Here is an 18,580-nt window from a genome sequence, read left to right as displayed (position 1 = left end):
ATGACTTTTAATTACTTATCAGAATTTAAAAAAATTTAGATTAATCATAAAAATAAATTAGGATAATTTACATAAATTTTATTTTCAAACAAGTTACCGTTAAAAAAAAAAAAAAAAATAAAGAGGCTAAAATCATTATTTAATAATCTCAAGCTAAAATTTTAAGCCATAAAAGTTGAAGGAGAAAAACAGTTTATAAGTTATAACTTAAATTTTTAAGCTTTATCCCCAAGGGTGGAAATCGTCTATAGGATAGTAGATTAAATCCCCTCTCTCCCCCAAAACTCCTCCACCCCATTCCAATCCACTCGGCTATGAGGGAGCCTAGTTGCTCACCTAGGCTAAAATCGACTAGCCTAGCCCCTAGGCCATGTGACACAAGGTTGTCGTTACCTACAATTAAAAAATTGTAAAAAATTAATTAAAAATACAAAAAAAATTATAAAAAAATACAAAAATATATTATTTTTTTTTCTGTAAATACCTAATTAAGTTCTTCCATCTTACACCACATTTCAATATTTTCAAATATTCTCAAATACTTTCAACCAATATTTTATTATCATCCGAAATTAAAAATAAAATTATTTTTTCTTTATTTTATAAAAAATTAATAATATTTTAATACAAATTGCCTGAGCTATTTAGTTTAGGGATGGAGATGCACTTGAACAATTACTGTTCACCAAAAATAGTTACTATTCACTTGGGGGATTGAATTGCCTATTGCCCGGTTGGCTTTTTAGGGGTGGAAATGCTCTAAGAGCCCTGCCACGTTAGAGAAACTAACAATTCTCTTAACTTAGTTGACAAAATGTGGCACAATAGATTTGGAAATTTTTTGCATGATCCATTACCTCGATACGGAACGATAAGAAAATAACAAGTTTTTGGTCAACCTGTTAATGAGTTGGGTCGTTATCGGGTCGCTTGTTAAGACAACATGTATATTACAAAAACAACCTGTTTGACAGATCTAGACATTTGACATGACAAATTCTTGCATGACCCGTTAAACAGCTCCAAATCGACATGCAAATAACAAATTTCAGATCAATTCGTTAACGAGTCAGGTCGTTATCTGGTTACATGTTGAGAACTGTTAAAATAATAGATTTTGCATGCTACCAGCCTTTAAGATAATATGTATGACACAAAACGACATAAAAACGACTCGTTTGCTAGGTCTAGATAAAGTGGGGCAACAAAAAAGCATACATAAGATAATGTATGATATAATATAGTGTACGAGGCAAAGTGAGATTGTGTAAAAGTATAACAATATAACTAAAACTGTCATTTTATATAGGGGTGGGAAAAAGTATAACGACATAACTTCACATATGGAATGGGCTAAATTTTCAATTTAACCGTTCATTAATATTAGTACCAACTTAATAATTGATTCTGCTGTTGGACAGATAAAATAAATTATTACGAACACAAAAAAAAAAAAAAAAAATTTATACATGCGTATAGAATTATACTTTGTGCAGAGGAAGCTACATTTTGTGCCACTTAGTATTACGATCTAATAGTATTCATCTTCACTTGTAAAAAAGCTACATTTTGCCACTTCAATTTTGCTATTTATGATATCGAATTTTATCATAATCTATGTTTTTGACTCAAATAAATGGAGGTTTGTTACATAAATTCTCATATTTGAGATTCGTTTCTCTTTTTCTACATAGTGTTTTGTTTTGGTATGGACTCAAAACCAATGCTTGCACTTACGACTGAAATATCAAATATGGTTCCAAAGACTGAGCCTCTAAATTAGGTTTTTTGGATAAAGCTCCCTACTCCAACTTGGAAACCACTTTATTTGATCCAACTCAATGCAATCTTAGACTTGGATAACGATATTTCTACAAATAGATACTAGCCGACGTCGATTTCAATACCACTTTATTTGCATATAACTATTTTCTTAAGAAGTTTAGTATCGAATTCTAACTTAGCATTGATCTCGATTACGTTGATTCATTACTTATAATCAGCTGATGTAATCCACGTTTGCACAAAAATCACAATTCAGTTTACATTCTTGCACGATTTTTACTCGGGACGCAGAGGAATACAGATCCAATGCAACAAGTCAACATGCGTCTCTCTCACTCTCTGTGACAAAAACATTCCGAATTACCATTTTACCCTTCCCTGCTCTCCCCTGTTTTGAACAAAAACGAACCCAGTTGTCCCCTCTTCCTTTGACTCCATCAGACCACACGCTAACCCGCCAGCCCTCCAATGGACTCGACCGCACTCGACCACCCATCCGGACCCTCCGATGACGTCGATCCGGGTCTAAGCGATTTCTACCCTAGCTCCGAGCCGGCCTTTTACTCTTCTGCTGCTGCTTCCGGTGGGGCCAAGTACAAGCTCATGTCCCCGGCCAAGCTTCCGATCTCGAGGTCCCCCTGCCTCACTATCCCTCCCGGCCTCAGTCCGACGTCGTTTCTCGAGTCCCCCGTCCTCCTCTCCAACATGAAGGTTCGTCCGCTTCGACGTCGTTTTCCGATCCTCTTAATCTTTTCTTTTTTTAATTTTAATTAAATTTCTTTTTTTGGGAAGCAAAAAGCAAATGCTCTTTTGAATGTTAGGCTGCGTTTGGCTGCTTAATTTCTTCTATTTAGTTATTAATTTTTGAATTAAATGTAAGACTCTGTTTGGTTGCTGGGAAAATGAATTGGTAGGGACTCAAGTGTTGAAGTTATTTTACTGCCTTAGTAGCTGAGCTTCTGATTTGGGAGTGAAAAAGTTTCGATTTTGAACTTTTTCTTGGCTATTTTCTCGGTAACCAAACAATGGGTAGATAAGGGAAATGGGTTTGACGGCCTGAGATTTTACCACGTGGTATATATGGGATAGTGGGGAATTTGGAGGACTTAAAACTGATGTGATGTTGATGATGAGTGAGCTAAGAGATGCTCCTTCTTTCAGAAAAATTTGAAAATTCCAATTACTATTTTTGTTTATATTGTTGCATTACAGCGTAAGCTAAGAAGATGATGTGATGTTGATGATGAGTGAGCGAAGAAGATGCTCCTTCTTTCGCTGCGAATGCTTGATTTTATTTATATTATGCCAATGGCAGTGAGATTTTATATGTGGGTGCTTCAATGGGACCCCGAGATTCTGATGCTTTGTTGCTGTTTGAGAGTAATGTAATGGTAGTATTGGCCTATTGGGGTCTTTTCTCTTTATGCCCGTATAGATTGTTCGAAAGCAATTGCTTTTGGGAGTAATGGGGCTTTCACTTACAAGTCTATGAACTTTTTTGTTCTTTATTACTATTGACAGTGTTGTATTTTCACATAATGAATCTTTCTTCTCTTCTTTTTTGCTTTGTTGGTGGGTTCTAGCCTTTCTGCTTGTCATTGTTTACCGTTGGCAGTGGATTCAAGTATGACAAAAAGGTTTCTATTTGTGTATGTAGAATAAGGAATAAATGCATCAGCAAGGAGGTATAGGGAGTCTAGAGAGATTGTGGGTAAAGGGTGTGGGTAAAGGTTCTGTTAAAAGTTGTGATCGGCATGTGTTTTTATAGGGGTTATGACCCTTCATTGTTCTAATTTTGATTGGAGATGACATTCGTTGTTCGAAGCTTATTGCTATAACTTCAGTTATCTGGGTATCGGTCTAAATAATCGCTCTTTCATCTTCAGTGGATTTGTTTAAGATATGTTTATCTTCCTTAATAGTATTTGTTTCATTTTTGCTGGTAATGGAAGAGCTTGTTAGAATATTTGGTAATCTGTGCTGGATGCACAAATTCCATCTCTGTTAAGAGATGCCAATCACGATCATGCCCAAGTGATTCTCAGAGTTTCCTGTTATTGGACAGATATGTAACAGCATGCCAAAGTACTGCCAAATTCTTTCCATCAAATTAAAAGGGCTTTAAAGTTGCAGGGATAGCTCATGGGGCTACATTTTCTTGTCAAGTTTCCTTATAGCTTTTGTTTCATGAAGAGTTTTATTTTCTCCCGCTCTAGTTTTACGAGATTCTGTACATGCCTCATTGCTTGATTAAAAGGTATCTGGACCAGGAATTTTGTGACATATTTCTTGATTTCTACTTTTTCTGGTCTTGCAGGCAGAACCTTCCCCAACTACTGGGTCCTTTTTGAAGCCTCAAATGTTGTACGGATCTCTGAGTTCTACTACATACTCAGCAACCACAGTTTGCTCGGATTTCAATACCTCGGATGAAAGAAATTCTGGAAGCTTCGAGTTTAAGCCCCATGCTATATCAAATATGGTAATTTGTATGGATTAGTGGTCCATTATTCTTTCATTAGTTGCGTCCTTGACTGATATGTTTTATGTATGTGAGGAAAGATACTAATTAAATGGTGGCCTCGATCCTAAGTTTAGCTGATTGGTCTTTGGCCAATTTTGTGCTCTAGCTTAAACTTCAGTGGATGTCTACTTGACACTACAAAATCTTATATGATCGTATTCTGAAGATTAACTGATTTATTTAATCACTTACCATTATTGTTTCAGTACTTTTCTGTCTATCAAGTGCTGTATGATGAGTAATTAAATTTGTTAGTGTGAAATATACTTTATTTGGTTTTTTTTTCGATATTGTTTCTTAAAGATGCTTTATAAGAAACAATGTTTTCTAGTGATAGACTCTCGTTGAGATGGACCGTCGTATTTCTTTCTAAATTGTAGAACAATGATATGTCTTCATTCAAGTTCTTTATATATCTACAAGTGTGCCAAAGTGGTTGTAGAATACTGATTGCCTAATGCTTTACAATTATTCAAGGTTACTACAGATTATAACCATTATAGGAATGAGCAGCCCGTGCAAGTGCCAGGTCAAACTCAGCCTCAATCACATGCATCACCAACTTTGGCTAAAAATGAGATGGCAGTCTCTTCAAATGAATTGAGTTTATCTGCACCTGTTCACACTGGAGGAGCTAGTGCACCCGTGGAAGATGATTCGGGTGACTTAACACAGAGGGAACATCCACATCCTGGGGTCCAAACATCTCAGGGTGATAACAAAGGAAATGGGCCTTCAGTAATATCCTCTGATGATGGGTATAACTGGCGAAAATATGGACAAAAGCATGTTAAAGGGAGTGAATTTCCTCGCAGTTATTACAAATGTACCCATCCTAATTGTGAAGTGAAGAAGCTATTTGAGCGATCTCATGATGGACAGATAACAGAGATTATCTACAAGGGTACACATGATCATCCTAAGCCTCAACCAAGTCGACGATATAATACTGGTGCTATGATGCCTGCTCAAGAAGAAAGATCTGACAAGGCTTCATCATTGACTGGTCAAGATGGTAAGCGTCAGAGTAATTCTCATAAGCTATTTAACAAATAAACTAATGTTCTTCTATCATCTCTTCTAATTTTGTTTTTCTTCTCTAATTGTAGACAAACCATCCAGCATTTATGGGCAAATGTCTAGTAACAATGAGCCAAATAGTACTCCTGAGCTCTCTCCTGTCACAGGCAATGATGATAGTGTAGAAGGCACAGGCTCACTGTCAAATAGGTTGCCAGATGAGGTTGATGAGGATGACCAATTCTCAAAAAGGAGGTATAAATGTTCAAGAAATGCTTATGTTTTTCTAGTGTTGTTCATTTTCCCTAACTAACAAGGTGTCAAATTTGTTGAGCAGGAGGATGGATGTTGGTAGCATTGATATCACACCAATTGTTAAGCCTATCCGAGAACCACGAGTTGTTGTTCAGACTCTCAGCGAGGTTGATATATTAGATGATGGATACCGCTGGCGCAAATATGGTCAGAAAGTGGTGAGGGGAAATCCTAATCCAAGGTATGGCTAGGCTACTTCTCACTGATTTTCATCTGTTTCAAGATGTAGCTTCAGTGCTGATTTTATAACTTTGTGAGTACTGATTTTATAGCTTCAGTGCTGATTTTATAACTTTGTGAGTACTCATAAAGTTGTTGGGCTTTCTTCTGTTATGGTTAATGGACTATTCTGAAAACTAAGTAGGTGGGAACAATAACATTCATGCAAAAAGTAAAGCCCAATGTCTCTGCTATGGCAGCTGTTGTTCGAACTGTCATGATCTTGTATGGACGGCCTATGGCAATTCACTCCCCCACCCTCCTCTGGCCGTATCATGCTCCTCCAGGAAGAAATTTGGATAATTTTCTTAAATATAGTATAAGCACTGGGTCTGACAGTTGATGTCTTTAGAGATTAATCGTGCAGGCAAATATGCAATTATTTGTTGGTACTTTTACGGTTCTTCCCAATTAGTTTAACCGAAACTTGCCTTCATCTCCCCAGCCATTTCCCCCTTTTTCGTCTATGAAATTAAAGAGTTTAACTGAGACTCTGCTTTTTAAAGTGAATATTCAGAAAGAAGTCTTGAACAATGGTACTTTCACCGAGATTGTCGTGGTACTTTTGAATATTGCTCAATTGGCCCGAAGCTTGACTTCACTAATTGTGTAAAAGGTCTATCAAAAATCATCTTGAAGAAACAAGGAATAAAAGAATAATGCAAGATCTCTTCCCAAAATTGAACTAGCCTATAACTTTTAACCACAGATGTAACCTCTAGCATTGTAGAAAAACCTCGAGCATGCTTGTTTACTAATTAGCTGCGTGCTGTGTTTGGTCATCGTATATGTATAAATCACAATGGTGGTTCTGAATAACTAGGAAGTGTTTCTATTTCCACCCTGCACTGTTACTTTTTTTTTTTTTTTTTTTTTAAATAGAAAAACACAACTTGCAATACCCCCAATATTCCAAAGAACTTTCTCTCTGTTTATTTGTTTTTTGTTTTTTTTTGTTTTTTGTTTTTGTTTTTTGTCTTTTTAGGTAATTGACGTCATGGTAAACTTTAATTACAAATCGGATTAAGAACATACCACAAATATATAAAATGGGGTGATAATAGGAGCACTCATAACTAGTTACTACCTTTAATTTAAAGTAAGTGTATGAACTATATGGCTCGACTCTTTGTTAACTGCAATTCCCAAAAGATTTATGTGGTTTCTCATCGTTGTCATGTGTTATGCAGGAGCTATTACAAGTGCACCAATGCTGGATGCCCTGTTAGAAAACATGTGGAGAGGGCATCGCATGATCCAAAAGCAGTTATAACTACATATGAAGGGAAACATAATCATGACGTCCCTACTGCAAAGTCTAGCAGCCATGACACTTCAGGACCAACAACTGTGAATGTCCTGTCGAGAATTAGACCAGAAGAAAGTGACACCATAAGCCTTGATCTTGGTGTTGGAATGACCTCTGGTGGCGAAATTAGAACCAACGAGCACCTGCAACTGCACTCTGATCTTGTGGAACGGCAATCTCACACGAATTCCAATTTCAGGGTTGCTCAAAATACCCCTGTTTCGACATACTATGGTGTTCTTAATGGTGGCATGAATCAGTATGGATCTAGGGAAAACCCAAGTGAATCACGCAGCATCGAAATTCGACCTTTAAATCATTCCTCATACCCATATCCACAGAACATGGGAAGAGTACTAACAGGTCCGTGAAATTTCTTACGATGAAGCCAACAGAAATAAGCTGCTTCTCCCCTTCTTCGGCACAGGCGAAGGTCAAAAGGGCATCTCAGTTTCAGACCGAAAAATAAAAACAAAGGTATGTCTATTTCAAAGAAAGAGGTATTATAATTAGGTGCCTGCTACAAAAAGCCTTCTCTGTCCAAGTAATGTATTTGTAACATTAACTTGTCAGGGAATACTAGCATGTACAAATATGAATCAATATTAATATTATATTCAGAGTCTTTGACACCATGTGTTGTAATTCAAATGCTTAAAATGTTCAATTATTATAAGAAAATTTTGTTTCTTTTCGCGTTTGTGACGGGATTTTAAAAGTATATAGTACTCACCGAGCTGCTGCTTTAGAGCCTTAAGTTTGCTCGGCATGGTGAGTGCTATTGCTAAAGCTTGAGCAGGGGTAGATGCCGGAGCACGTTGCAGTCTGGTGTCATTTGTGTCATTTGCGTCTGAAAATGGTGATACTGTCTGTTGCTGCTAGATGATAAAGTTTTCATAAATGTAGATGCAAGAAGTATAATGCATCGTAAAACGACGGAGTCGAAGATAAGTTGTAGGGATGCCCTCCCGTAATTAATGGTCCGAGTGTTGTATTCAGTCAGGATTTTAAATGAGTTTGTGAAAGTCTCAGGTAATCATCAGGAATCAAGTGGAGTTCATAAAAAGCAATAAAAATCCGATTCAATTAAGATTTTAAAGAACTTTACAAACGCCTATATGTATAAAAAAAAATCATCGATTTTAAAGGATTTCTAAAAGTGATGGATTTTACCGGATTAAGGGATTATGAATAAGTGTGGCGATTTAATAAAAAAGAATGGAAAAGGATTTGGACTAACGAAGGTCCCTCATTAATGTATGTGGAAATCTATGAATTCGCAAGTCAATAAAACGATGGGGCTGAAGCAACATTCAACGCCGTCAAGCAGGATCAAAACCGTCCTGAGGGTGTGGAACTCCATAGAAACGCTCAAAAGGTTGTAACCGTTTGTACAGAGAAATGATGAAGATATCCAAAGAGAGAGTTTACGAGGCATCTAAGAAGCACGGTAGATGGAAACGAGCTGTTGAGATTCTATGGTAACGGCACAACAATGGCCTGTCGCAATGGGGAATTGAAGCGAGTATCCGAGCTCTGTAAGTTTCGAGCTAATTCAGTCACACTTTGACACAGAATGCAGAGTGAAGAATGACATTCAATTGAGTACAAGTAGCGAGGAATTCAGCGACGACACCAGTTCCATCGCAAGGTGGAAGAACGTAAATGTAATAGTTTGCAGGACAATTGCAGGGAGAAATGTTGATGTATACGAAAAAGGCTCATTTATTTCTGCTAAAGCATAACCCTTGCAAGTTGCAACATAACATAACTATCACTCTGCCAAAGATAACTTATCCCAACGAGAATAAAAAACGAAAGACGAAGAGTTCAAACGAGCAGAAGATAACTTAGGGTTCAATACAAGACCAAGAAACACAAATTTTCAAGTGTTTTTACCTCCATGCACAAGAGGCAACCAGTGGTTGATTCATCCAGCCGAGATATAAAGCTCCGTCTATCTCTTCAAGCGTATACTTCTCAGAATAACTCTGCAGTAGAGTCTTGATTGTTGCATTTACGAAGGAGCTCAGAGGACAAGGCGAAAAACCAGCCATAATGAATCGTGACCTCCACTTACTGAGAAGCTCATAACGTTCTACCCTTTCCGCCCCTTCACAAGCTATAATGTTAACAATTTCTCGTGCCAGACAGTGCTGCTCGACATTGATCCGCTCCCTATGCTCCCTTGGCAGAGCTACATCAATTGAATCAAATACAGCCCTAAAATAGCTCAGCGTGTCAATGAAACGGGGAAGGAAAGGGGCTGTGTTGGTGTTTGATTCTTGTTCAACAAGAGTCACCACCTTGGGTGACAAACTCTTAGCAAGCCTCATCAACCGGTCCCTGTGATTATGACTACTCACACTCTCATCTGGCATGTGGTGCAGCATGAAGGCAAAATTCACTGCAATAGCCTCGCCAGGTCGAATCTCAAGGTCCTCAAGTTGAACCTCGGAGCCAAAAATTCCAGTAGCATGGAACTCAAAGGGTACCTTACATGACTCCGCAAGCCTTGACAACCTCTGTCCCACAACACCAAGTCCCCCTCCCCGAACATAAGCTGATGCGGAATCATCTATGCCCGTGATCCTAATCTGTGGGGGTCCTCCTGGCCGAGCAGCTAAAGCCTGGATTAAAGTAATCCACTGAGTACCTTGAGCTACCTGAAAATCAATTATATGAACTCTACTTTCATCCTTCATAGCTTCTGCAATCGCCCCATTTGCTGACATATATCCGAACTTGAAATATGGGCAGATTTCATAAAGCATGTGCATGTACGAGAGGAGTTCAGCACTGGCAGGTTCCTTGCATCTTAGGGATGCACAGATAGAACTCCCCGACGAGGCCAACCTTGCAATGAGACCTTCCAAAATGTAAGCTCCTAAACGTTGGATTGGCTCACCTGAAACTGACACCATCTGACGTAGGTCTGAGATCAACCATTCAGTCGTTGACATATCATTGTTTGCCAATGCTTTTGCACATGCGCAAAGCACTTCTGTCAAGTCACCTCTGGAGATCATCAACATCATCTGCTCCCGGTGTTCTGCTTCTGAATAAATTTGATTCGCCCCAGCCTCATCTATGATGTCGTACACGTCAAAGGCATCTGAATCATTTCCCAGCAAAGCATTTTGCAGTTCCCTAATTTTGTGACCCAGGTCATCCGTATCAGTTAACATGCACGACTGGTTGACAGGAGAGCCACCAGACTGGTAGGAATGCAAATCTGGATGTGAAGCTGGACTTCCATTTCCTGAGAAATTTAAACTTGATGCAGAACTGCGACCAGGGTAGGCACTGGTTCCCGAGGATGACTCAAGGGTGGAGTGCTGTTCGAATCTTTGAACTGAAAGCTTAGTTCCTTGGATAACCTCATCAGAGGCTTGATGGTCAGCATTCTGGAAGGAAGGCCAACAATAAGACTCCGGCTCTTCCACAGGCTGTTCTCCAAACGGATGAGAAACATTCGGGATTACATGCTTGTAAGATTCTTGCATTTTCAGGATAGCCAATTCGTTTGATTGATCATAACCAAATGAAATGCTATTGAGCTTTTCTGGCACAAAATTTCCCAAATTAACTGACAACTCTTGTTATTTCAAGACTGAACCTTGACCACATCATAACATGCAGATCCATCATAACCATCTTGGAAACGCTTGTGCAAACTCTGGTAGAAAACGGTGGCATATTAAAGAGAGTGCATACTCTGCAGAAAACGGTAACAAGACAATAAGTGTTATCAAGACGAACAAAGATAATATATTTCAAAGATTCTAGTGAAAAGTATTGAAGCAATCTCTTTGAGATGCCCACACGTTCTAGCTAATGTTGTCAAAATAATTTTTATCTTCGAGGCGTTTTAGCATAAACTGTAAAGTCGAAAAGGAGGACAATCCTACAGATATATGGGAATCGAGCGCATAATTTTCATCTCAATCATTGCTGTAGCTTTATAACTCTCAGTTTATATTAAGAAAATGTTCAGAGTAATCTGAAACTTCATTTCTGGTTTGAACAAAAAATCAAGACCTTGAATTTAACCTTAGAATTATGAAACCATCGCCATATCTTTATTCAAACAAAAACAGAAAACAAGTTCAAACCAAAAGCAAATCCCACTCCCCCAAGTTTACATGAATTTAGCGTAAAATATCATATCGTTGGTTAAAAAAATGAAAAGCCGAGATGAAATACTACCTCTCACTCTCACAACACAAGTTCACGCTTGAAATAACAAATTCAAAGCTACTAAATTTACCACCAAGTTATCACCTTCATCAAATAATCTAATTTGAAGAACAATAAAATAAAATAAAGAAATTAAAAGTATGAGATTTGGTGAAAACCCGTTTGAGTTTCTGATGGGTTTTTGACAGACCTGAAGATGTGGTGTGTGGTTGATGATCACCCTTGAGCTTCAGTTTTCGTGTTCTCCTTGGCTTCTGAGTGCAAATGTAAAGATCCAAAGTCTGTCGGTAAAACATCACCTCCCACCTAATTTGCGTCTTATAACACTGCTTATCTAACAAAAACCTCGTTCTTATCGTGAATTACAATGCTGCCACTGACAGTACGACGTTAGCCCGTAAAACAAACCCGTTATTTCTTTTATGTCTTTGTTTTCATACCCATCATCGTCCTTTTTGTTGGGAAAGGTTCAAGGGGAGAAAGAGAGGCTGCGCAGTTTTAGGAACATGGCATATTATGTCTTTATGAGGACTTCAAGGAGGGATTTTAATCTTCTTCTTTTTTTTATGATTTTTACAGATCTCTCACTAGCGGAATTGTATTATAGTCCCTAGTCAAGGTTGACTTGTGACATGAGAGTCTACTTATGAAAAATTAATAAAATGTTCGACGATGATTTTGCAGTCATTTCTGTTTAGAGTATTAATCCTACCTTGAAGAAAGAATGATCATTACATGTGCTTGTAAGTAATTGAGTTACTTTTTAGATTGTTATTTGGGGATTTAATATGCTTTGGTTGGTATAAGTTTCTTGATTTGTCTTATTTTAGTTCGTGAAAGTTTTTTTTTTTTTTTTTTTTTGGGAAATTAAGGGTTGGATAATCATGAAGCATCTGATGAACCCCCGAATCTGTTCTGTGTCGGAGTCAACTCACCATCCGAATCATTTAACTACCACCTGCATCTGCACAAACCCACTGCTGCAATTCATTCATCCTCGCCGTCACATTCACTTGCGCAACTCCGTCTGCCTGCACAATCCACTCCTGATTTGCAATTTAACCACTTGTACCTGCATTCCTATGATGTGACAAAATCGCAACGTCTGCACCATTGACGCATCTCCCTACACACAACCTATTGCTCACATTGTACATGAGCAGTTTGTTCTATGTGTGAAGGTTAATGGCCACACGTGCTCCACATCATCCGATTTGTGTTGTTCACGTGCTAAGCTTGAAAATTTACCACATGTGAGGGGTGTGTTGAGAGTATTAATCCCCAATTGAGGATAAAAGCAACCTTGCATGTACTTATAAGTAATAGAGTTCATTGGCCTTTGGAATGCCATTTGAGCCTTCAAAGTTTGTGTGTGGATGATCTCAAGATTTGGATACGTTCCGTTGCTCATCCTCGAACTTGTCTCTCTCAAACCCACCAGTATATCGTCAACTAATTTGACCAGTTTTTTATGTTTTGTTCAAGTCTTTTAGATTGGGTCCCTCTTAAATATTGTTACAAGTATGCTTTTTGATATTCGATCGGTTCTTAAATATCAAATGAAATCTCTATCACTTCGTTTTAAAAATATTTTTCACAATAAATTGTATGTGAACTCTGAATTAATTGCTTTTTGCGTTTCTAGCAAAAGGAGTGCGACATCCTTACTTTATTTTCTTGCTCCTTGATTTGATAGATGTCGCTTATAACTTGGGTTATAGTACTCTAGTATTGAAAATCGAATTCACCCAAATAAATAGAGCAATACCAAACTAACTTGAAGGCTCGAGGGCATGGCAGGTCTGCGTCCAAGTACATACAAGAATTCCCCAGAACCGTTTTTTCTGGCCACTTTATTCACAAGTCATACCATATATATATATATACATATATATCAAATATATCTGCGATTATACGACGAATATGAGGGCCACAAGATGGAGAACCAACAAACACAACTTTGTGTCGTATATATCAATGAAGCATGACCCACGTACTTATATTACCCAAAACATATTTTGCAGGCTAAAAACATTTAGACCTTGTTTGACACACTGTATAGAACATCAGATAGGACTAATTATATGGATTCAATTGTTTGGCGCCCTTATCGTAAATATAGTCATCGAACTATTAATCTGAGCCCACCTAAATAATAAGGTTCGTGCCCGCTAAGTTGTCCCCTCCAAGGCGTCGGTCTAATTAGTCGGCTTCACAAAACGCTTGGTTTGGCGAATCTGAGTTGACACCGTTGGAATTGCCTTCTCCAACCAAAGTTTTTCTTCGTTGTCTTCTTCTTCTTCTTCTGCCGTTTGAGTTTTCTGGGTTTTCTCCATCACCAAGGACTTGGGTATTTTTACTGCAGACCAATTTCAACAGAAAACTTTTGATTTTTTCTCATGTGCTTCTGAGCTTTTTGCTTTTCTGGGTTGAGGGTTTTAAATAAAGTGTAAATCTTCGTCAGATTTTATCTTGATTTTCTTTTTGGTAATTACGGACTGCTGCGGCCATTACATTTTCGAGTGCTAGATTTTGGAGGGTGGATTTCACTGAATCGGGATCCATGTTTCCTAGAAATTGAAAAGTTTTCGGATTTGGAGCATGGATTGTAGTATTCTTCAGTAATCAATGGTTGATTCCAAATCTGGGAATACATAGTAGATGCAATCGCTGTTTTTTTTTTTTGGATTTTGCGGAGGAAAGGGTTCGATTCAAGAGCTTATACTATGCATAACATAATGCTTCTCTTATGGAATTACATGAGTCACATATAACTATGTGTTGCGATGGAAGTGCTATCTACCAAACTAGTCAATAAAAAATACTGAATTAATATACCAATTAATTTTCAACGGAAAAGCGGTTGATTTAGATTTCATGCAAACAACAAAATAGTTATTATTAGACTTGACTTTGAAGACCAATTGGCAGGGTTGACTTGCCATAAATTTCAAAATATATGATACAAAAGTCAAAAATTAATTCAAGATAAGGACCTTTGTCTATTGAAATTTGATCCAACAACTACAAACAAGGGTTTACTTTAAAAATTATAATAACTTTAGTCGTTGGATCAAATTTCAATGATCCGGATCCCCAAACTTAATGAATTAGGAGAAAGAGATTCGGAGCGGATCCCTTTTCCCTCTCTACCTCCTGCGTTGATTTTGTGAATAAAAGGCCAAAAGGCATTTCATCATATATTATCCTTGGTCATGGTTGACTTGTGACGTTAGAGTCTATTTATGAAAATTAATAAAATATTGAACGATGAATTTGGAGTCTTTCCGGTTGAAAGTATTAATCTTACATTGGAGAAAAAATAGACATTGTATATGCTTATAAGTAATTGAGCTACTCTCTATGTTATGAATTAAGTTTAGCTTAATCATACTTAATAGCTTTACTTAGTTAACTAATGAGTTGGTTGCTGATAATTAGGAAATATTGTTGTAATTGCCAGCTGGCAATATTTGCTTGGGTTGTTATATTTGGCCACTAGTGCGTGTAGTTGGCCAATGGTCATTTTGATTGAAAATAATATAATACAAAAAACAATAGAGAGCATTTGCTCAATCTTCTTCCCCACGCCTTCTTCCATTGTTGCCTGAGCTATAGGTTGAGGTTGAAGCAAATCTTATCGTTGGTATCACCCATTCGTTCTTGGATTTCCTTAATTTGTATGCCCTGTCACACAAATGCTTCCCGTTTATCCGCCATGGGTGTTCTTGTTGCTGCGCTCAAATCTTCTGTTGATGCGCTCAAATCTTCTGTTGATGCAATTCCTAAGGCCACATCTAACCTCTTTGAAGCTCTTGATGCTAAAATGGTTGCTCTCTTATGGGAGGGTTACAACTTTTTCTTTAAAGATCGTTCATACTAATTCAACTGGCGCATCTAAGGAAGCTGAACCACAAGATCTAGGCCTTCATCGCTCACCTCATTACGAGATCTATGATGGTGGAGGTTAATCTTTGCGACCTCAGTTGTAGTAGCAGATTGATTTTCTTCATTTCATTGAAGGAGACGACCCACTTACTTGGATCTACAAGGCAGAATAATTTTTTGCCTACTACAACACCTTTGAGCACCAGGAGGTGGTGACCGTTTCCTTTCAGCTAGAATGAGAGGTTCTCCAGTCATTCCACTGGAAGAACTGCCTTCAGGCCATACCACACTGGAAGAGTTCACCAAGGCCTTTTACAGAGAAATTGGTCCATCCAAATTCAAGGATAGTGCTGAAGCTTTGTCCAAACTTCGTCAATAAGGTATTCTTAAGGATTATGTACTTGATTTTCAATTCCTTGCTAATCGTACTAAAGAAGCCTATCCAAATTTGCTTAAGAGTTGTTTCTTAGCTGGATTGAAATGCGAATTGAAGTATGATGTTAAGTTGTTTAGGCCTGTTAATGCTCATGAGGTGAGCATCATTTTTGTGCAATTAGATAAGAAATTAGTTAAACTTAAAACCACTACATCTAGGGTCTCTAATATTGCATCATTAATTGCTAAACCTCCTCCATTGGCCTTAACATGTCTACCCCAAAAATAAACAAACAGCACTTTCATTTTAAGAAACTCACCCTCACTGAAGTCCAGCGTAAGAAAGAGAAGAGAATGTTGGATTTGTGAGGAAAAGTGGGTGAGAGGCCATAAATGTAACCAAAACCAATTACTCATGCTACATGTGGTTCAAGGGGAGGATGAGGATATGTTGAAATCAATGAAGAAATTCAGGTTGAGTTCCAACAAATGTCTCTAAGTGAAATAGCTTTTTGTGGTACTATAACTAGTAAGATTCAAACCATGAAGGTTAAGGGGGTAGTGAACAAACAGTTTATGAAAAATTTGTTGGATCCTGGAAGTACTCACAACTTCATTGATTCAAGGCTAGTTAAGTAATTGGGTTGGCAATATTAGCACACCAAACCTTTTGATGTCATTATTGTTGATGGTGAGAAGGTAAGAAGTCAAGGTTGCAACATGAATTCATCCTTGGAAATAGAAGTTTATATTTGTTATTTTGATTTATACTTTTTGTCATTAAGTGGCTGTGATGCGGCATGGGAAGTGTAATGGTTATCCATCATCAGTCCTGTCTTATGGGACTTTCAGTTGTTAACTATGGAATTCACCAAAAGTAAGGTGCACTACAAGCTCAATCATACAGACCATGTACCTCCCCAAGTGCAAGAGATATCATTCCAGTAGCTTGATAAGGAATTTTACAGTTGTAATTTGGGTATGTTTTTTTATTATGTGGAATCTGGTAAACTAGAAGCTTTTGATTTGGACAATAATCAACTGACTAAATTGCAACGGTTGTTTTGGGACTTTCAAGACATATTTATGATTCCTAATACCCTTCCTTCTCAAAGAGAGCATGATCACAGGATCCCATTACTGCTAGCAACTAAACCTTCCAACATTAGGCCTTACCACTATGGAACCCTACAAAAAACTAAGATTGAAAAGGCTGTTCATGAGTTGTTACAGGCTGGGTTTATTAGGCCTAGTCATAACTCCTTCTCTTCCCTTGTGCTTTTACTGAGGAAGAAGAAGGGTACTTGGAGGTTATGTATCGACTACATGGAGTTAAATTCAATCACCATCAAGGATATGTATCTAATTCCCTTGATTAATAATTTGTTAGATACGTTATTTGGATCTAAATACTTATCTAAGTTGGACTTAAGATCTGGTTATCACCAGATAAGGAGAAATTCATCGGATGTTGAAAAGACAACCTTTAGAACTCACTGAAGCCACTATAAGTTCTTAGTTATGCCATTTAAGTTAACTAATGCACCTGCAACCTTCCCAAGTCTAATGAATTTATATTTAAACCCTACTTGAGGAAATTCATTTTGGTGTTCTTTGATGACATACTAGTCTATAGCAAGTCTTAGAGTGATCACCTAAGCCATCTATAGATTAATTTTCAAGTACTCAGACATCACCAACTCTTTGTGAAAAAAAAAACAGAAGTGTAGTTTTGGGCAAAGTTAAGTGGAGTACCTTAGGCATATTGTCTCAAGTGAAGAGGTTGCTGCAAATCCTACCAAATTAAAGGCTATTGTAGATTGGCCTACACTTAGCAATATGAATGACTTAAGGTTATTGTAGACTGGCCTAGGGCTTACTTAGTTATTATAGGAATTTCATTCCATGTTATGGCAAAGTTTGCCAACCATTGTACTACTTAACTTGGAACGGTGGTTTCCATTGGTCTTAGGACATTTGATGATCCTTTCTAGCAGCTCAAGAAGGTTATGACGTCACCTCAAGTACTTGCATTGCCTAATTTTTCTCTGCCTTTGAGATTGAATGTGATGCATCTGGTCAAGGTATTGGGATAGTTCTACAACAAGAAGGCAAGCTTATTGCTTCACTAGTCAAACATTACACCCAAAAAATCAGGCATTATCAACCTACGCTAAATAACTAATTGCAGTGGCTCATGCAGTGAGAAAATGGCAGAATTATCTGCAAGGAAATCATTTTGTGATTAAATTAGACCACAACAGCCTTAAGTTCTTCTCAATTAGAGGATCAATCAGAGGGCTAACACCCATTTTCAGCAAAAATGGGTTACCAAATTACTGGATATGACTATGAAATACAATACAAGCCTGACAGTGATAATGCTGGTAACATATACTTTATCAAGACATCCTGGTGTTAGTGATAGTATTGAGGGTTATATTGATCACTTGGGTGGTAACTTGTAGTGTAAGGAAATTACTTACCCATATTGTGGAAGAAATGATGAATTGAGAATGACCAATGAGAATAAGGAATGGATATTTAAAAAAAAACTCAATGTTAGCACTGATACCAGCTTGAACAACCAATTACCCAAGTTCCAGTTTGACAATGGGTTTCTAAGTATAACTCAAGGATTGTAGTGAGTCCTACATCCCATTAGAGGCTAAAGATCGTTGAAGAACACCAATGTACTCCAATTGGTGGGGGGGGGGGGGGTACATGAAGGAGTATTGAAGACCCATCAGAGGATTAAAAGAGGGTTTTATTAGTTGAGAACGAAAAATGACATTAAGAAGTGGGTTGCTGAATGCAGGATTTGCCAGCAGAATAAGTATGAAACGATTGCATCCCCAGGATTGCTGCAGCCCTTTTTTTATTCCTCAACAAGTGTGGTCTAACGTTAGTATGGAATTTGTGGTTAGTTTACCTTTGAATAAGGG

At 37.7% G+C, this 18,580-nt stretch overlaps 2 protein-coding genes across 3 annotated transcripts; one reads left to right on the top strand and one right to left on the bottom strand.

The window, feature by feature from the left end:
- Positions 1 to 2,051: 2,051 nt before the first annotated feature.
- LOC103938497 (probable WRKY transcription factor 20) lies at positions 2,052 to 7,863 on the top strand. Its single transcript, XM_009348499.3, has 6 exons — positions 2,052 to 2,496; positions 4,103 to 4,267; positions 4,787 to 5,324; positions 5,419 to 5,584; positions 5,667 to 5,825; positions 7,054 to 7,863. The coding sequence occupies exons 1-6, from the start codon at positions 2,254 to 2,256 to the stop codon at positions 7,541 to 7,543; spliced, it is 1,761 nt and encodes a 586-aa protein (XP_009346774.2). The 5' UTR covers positions 2,052 to 2,253; the 3' UTR covers positions 7,544 to 7,863.
- Positions 7,864 to 8,879: 1,016 nt separating this feature from the next.
- LOC103938496 (scarecrow-like protein 21) lies at positions 8,880 to 11,719 on the bottom strand. 2 transcript variants are annotated; one of them, XM_009348497.2, is made up of 2 exons: positions 11,563 to 11,719; positions 8,880 to 10,890 (listed from the first exon to the last, which is right to left on the bottom strand). In XM_009348497.2, exon 2 carries the CDS (start codon positions 10,676 to 10,678, stop codon positions 9,068 to 9,070), a length of 1,611 nt encoding a protein of 536 aa, XP_009346772.2. In that variant the 5' UTR covers positions 10,679 to 10,890; positions 11,563 to 11,719; the 3' UTR covers positions 8,880 to 9,067. The 2 variants fall into 2 exon arrangements, with proteins under 2 accessions (XP_009346772.2, XP_048429305.1); XM_048573348.1 differs by lacking the exon at positions 11,563 to 11,719 and adding an exon at positions 11,531 to 11,551.
- Positions 11,720 to 18,580: the final 6,861 nt, after the last annotated feature.

Source organism: the organism of the source record quoted next, unplaced genomic scaffold (assembly GCF_019419815.1).
Source record: "Pyrus x bretschneideri cultivar Hongxiangsu unplaced genomic scaffold, Pyrus_bretschneideri_v1 Contig66, whole genome shotgun sequence".
Taxonomy (NCBI): domain Eukaryota; kingdom Viridiplantae; phylum Streptophyta; class Magnoliopsida; order Rosales; family Rosaceae; genus Pyrus; species Pyrus x bretschneideri.
This window is presented reverse-complemented; position numbering and strand designations above follow the sequence as displayed.

Coding starts and splice junctions, on each gene's coding strand:
- LOC103938497 (XM_009348499.3), top strand. CDS start 2,254: ATGGACTCGACCGCACTCGACCACCCATCCGGACCCTCCGATGACGTC. Junction 5,325..5,418: donor ATCATTGACTGGTCAAGATG/GTAAGCGTCAGA, acceptor CTCTAATTGTAG/ACAAACCATCCAGCATTTAT. Junction 5,826..7,053: donor AGGGGAAATCCTAATCCAAG/GTATGGCTAGGC, acceptor TGTGTTATGCAG/GAGCTATTACAAGTGCACCA.
- LOC103938496 (XM_009348497.2), bottom strand. CDS start 10,678: ATGCAAGAATCTTACAAGCATGTAATCCCGAATGTTTCTCATCCGTTT.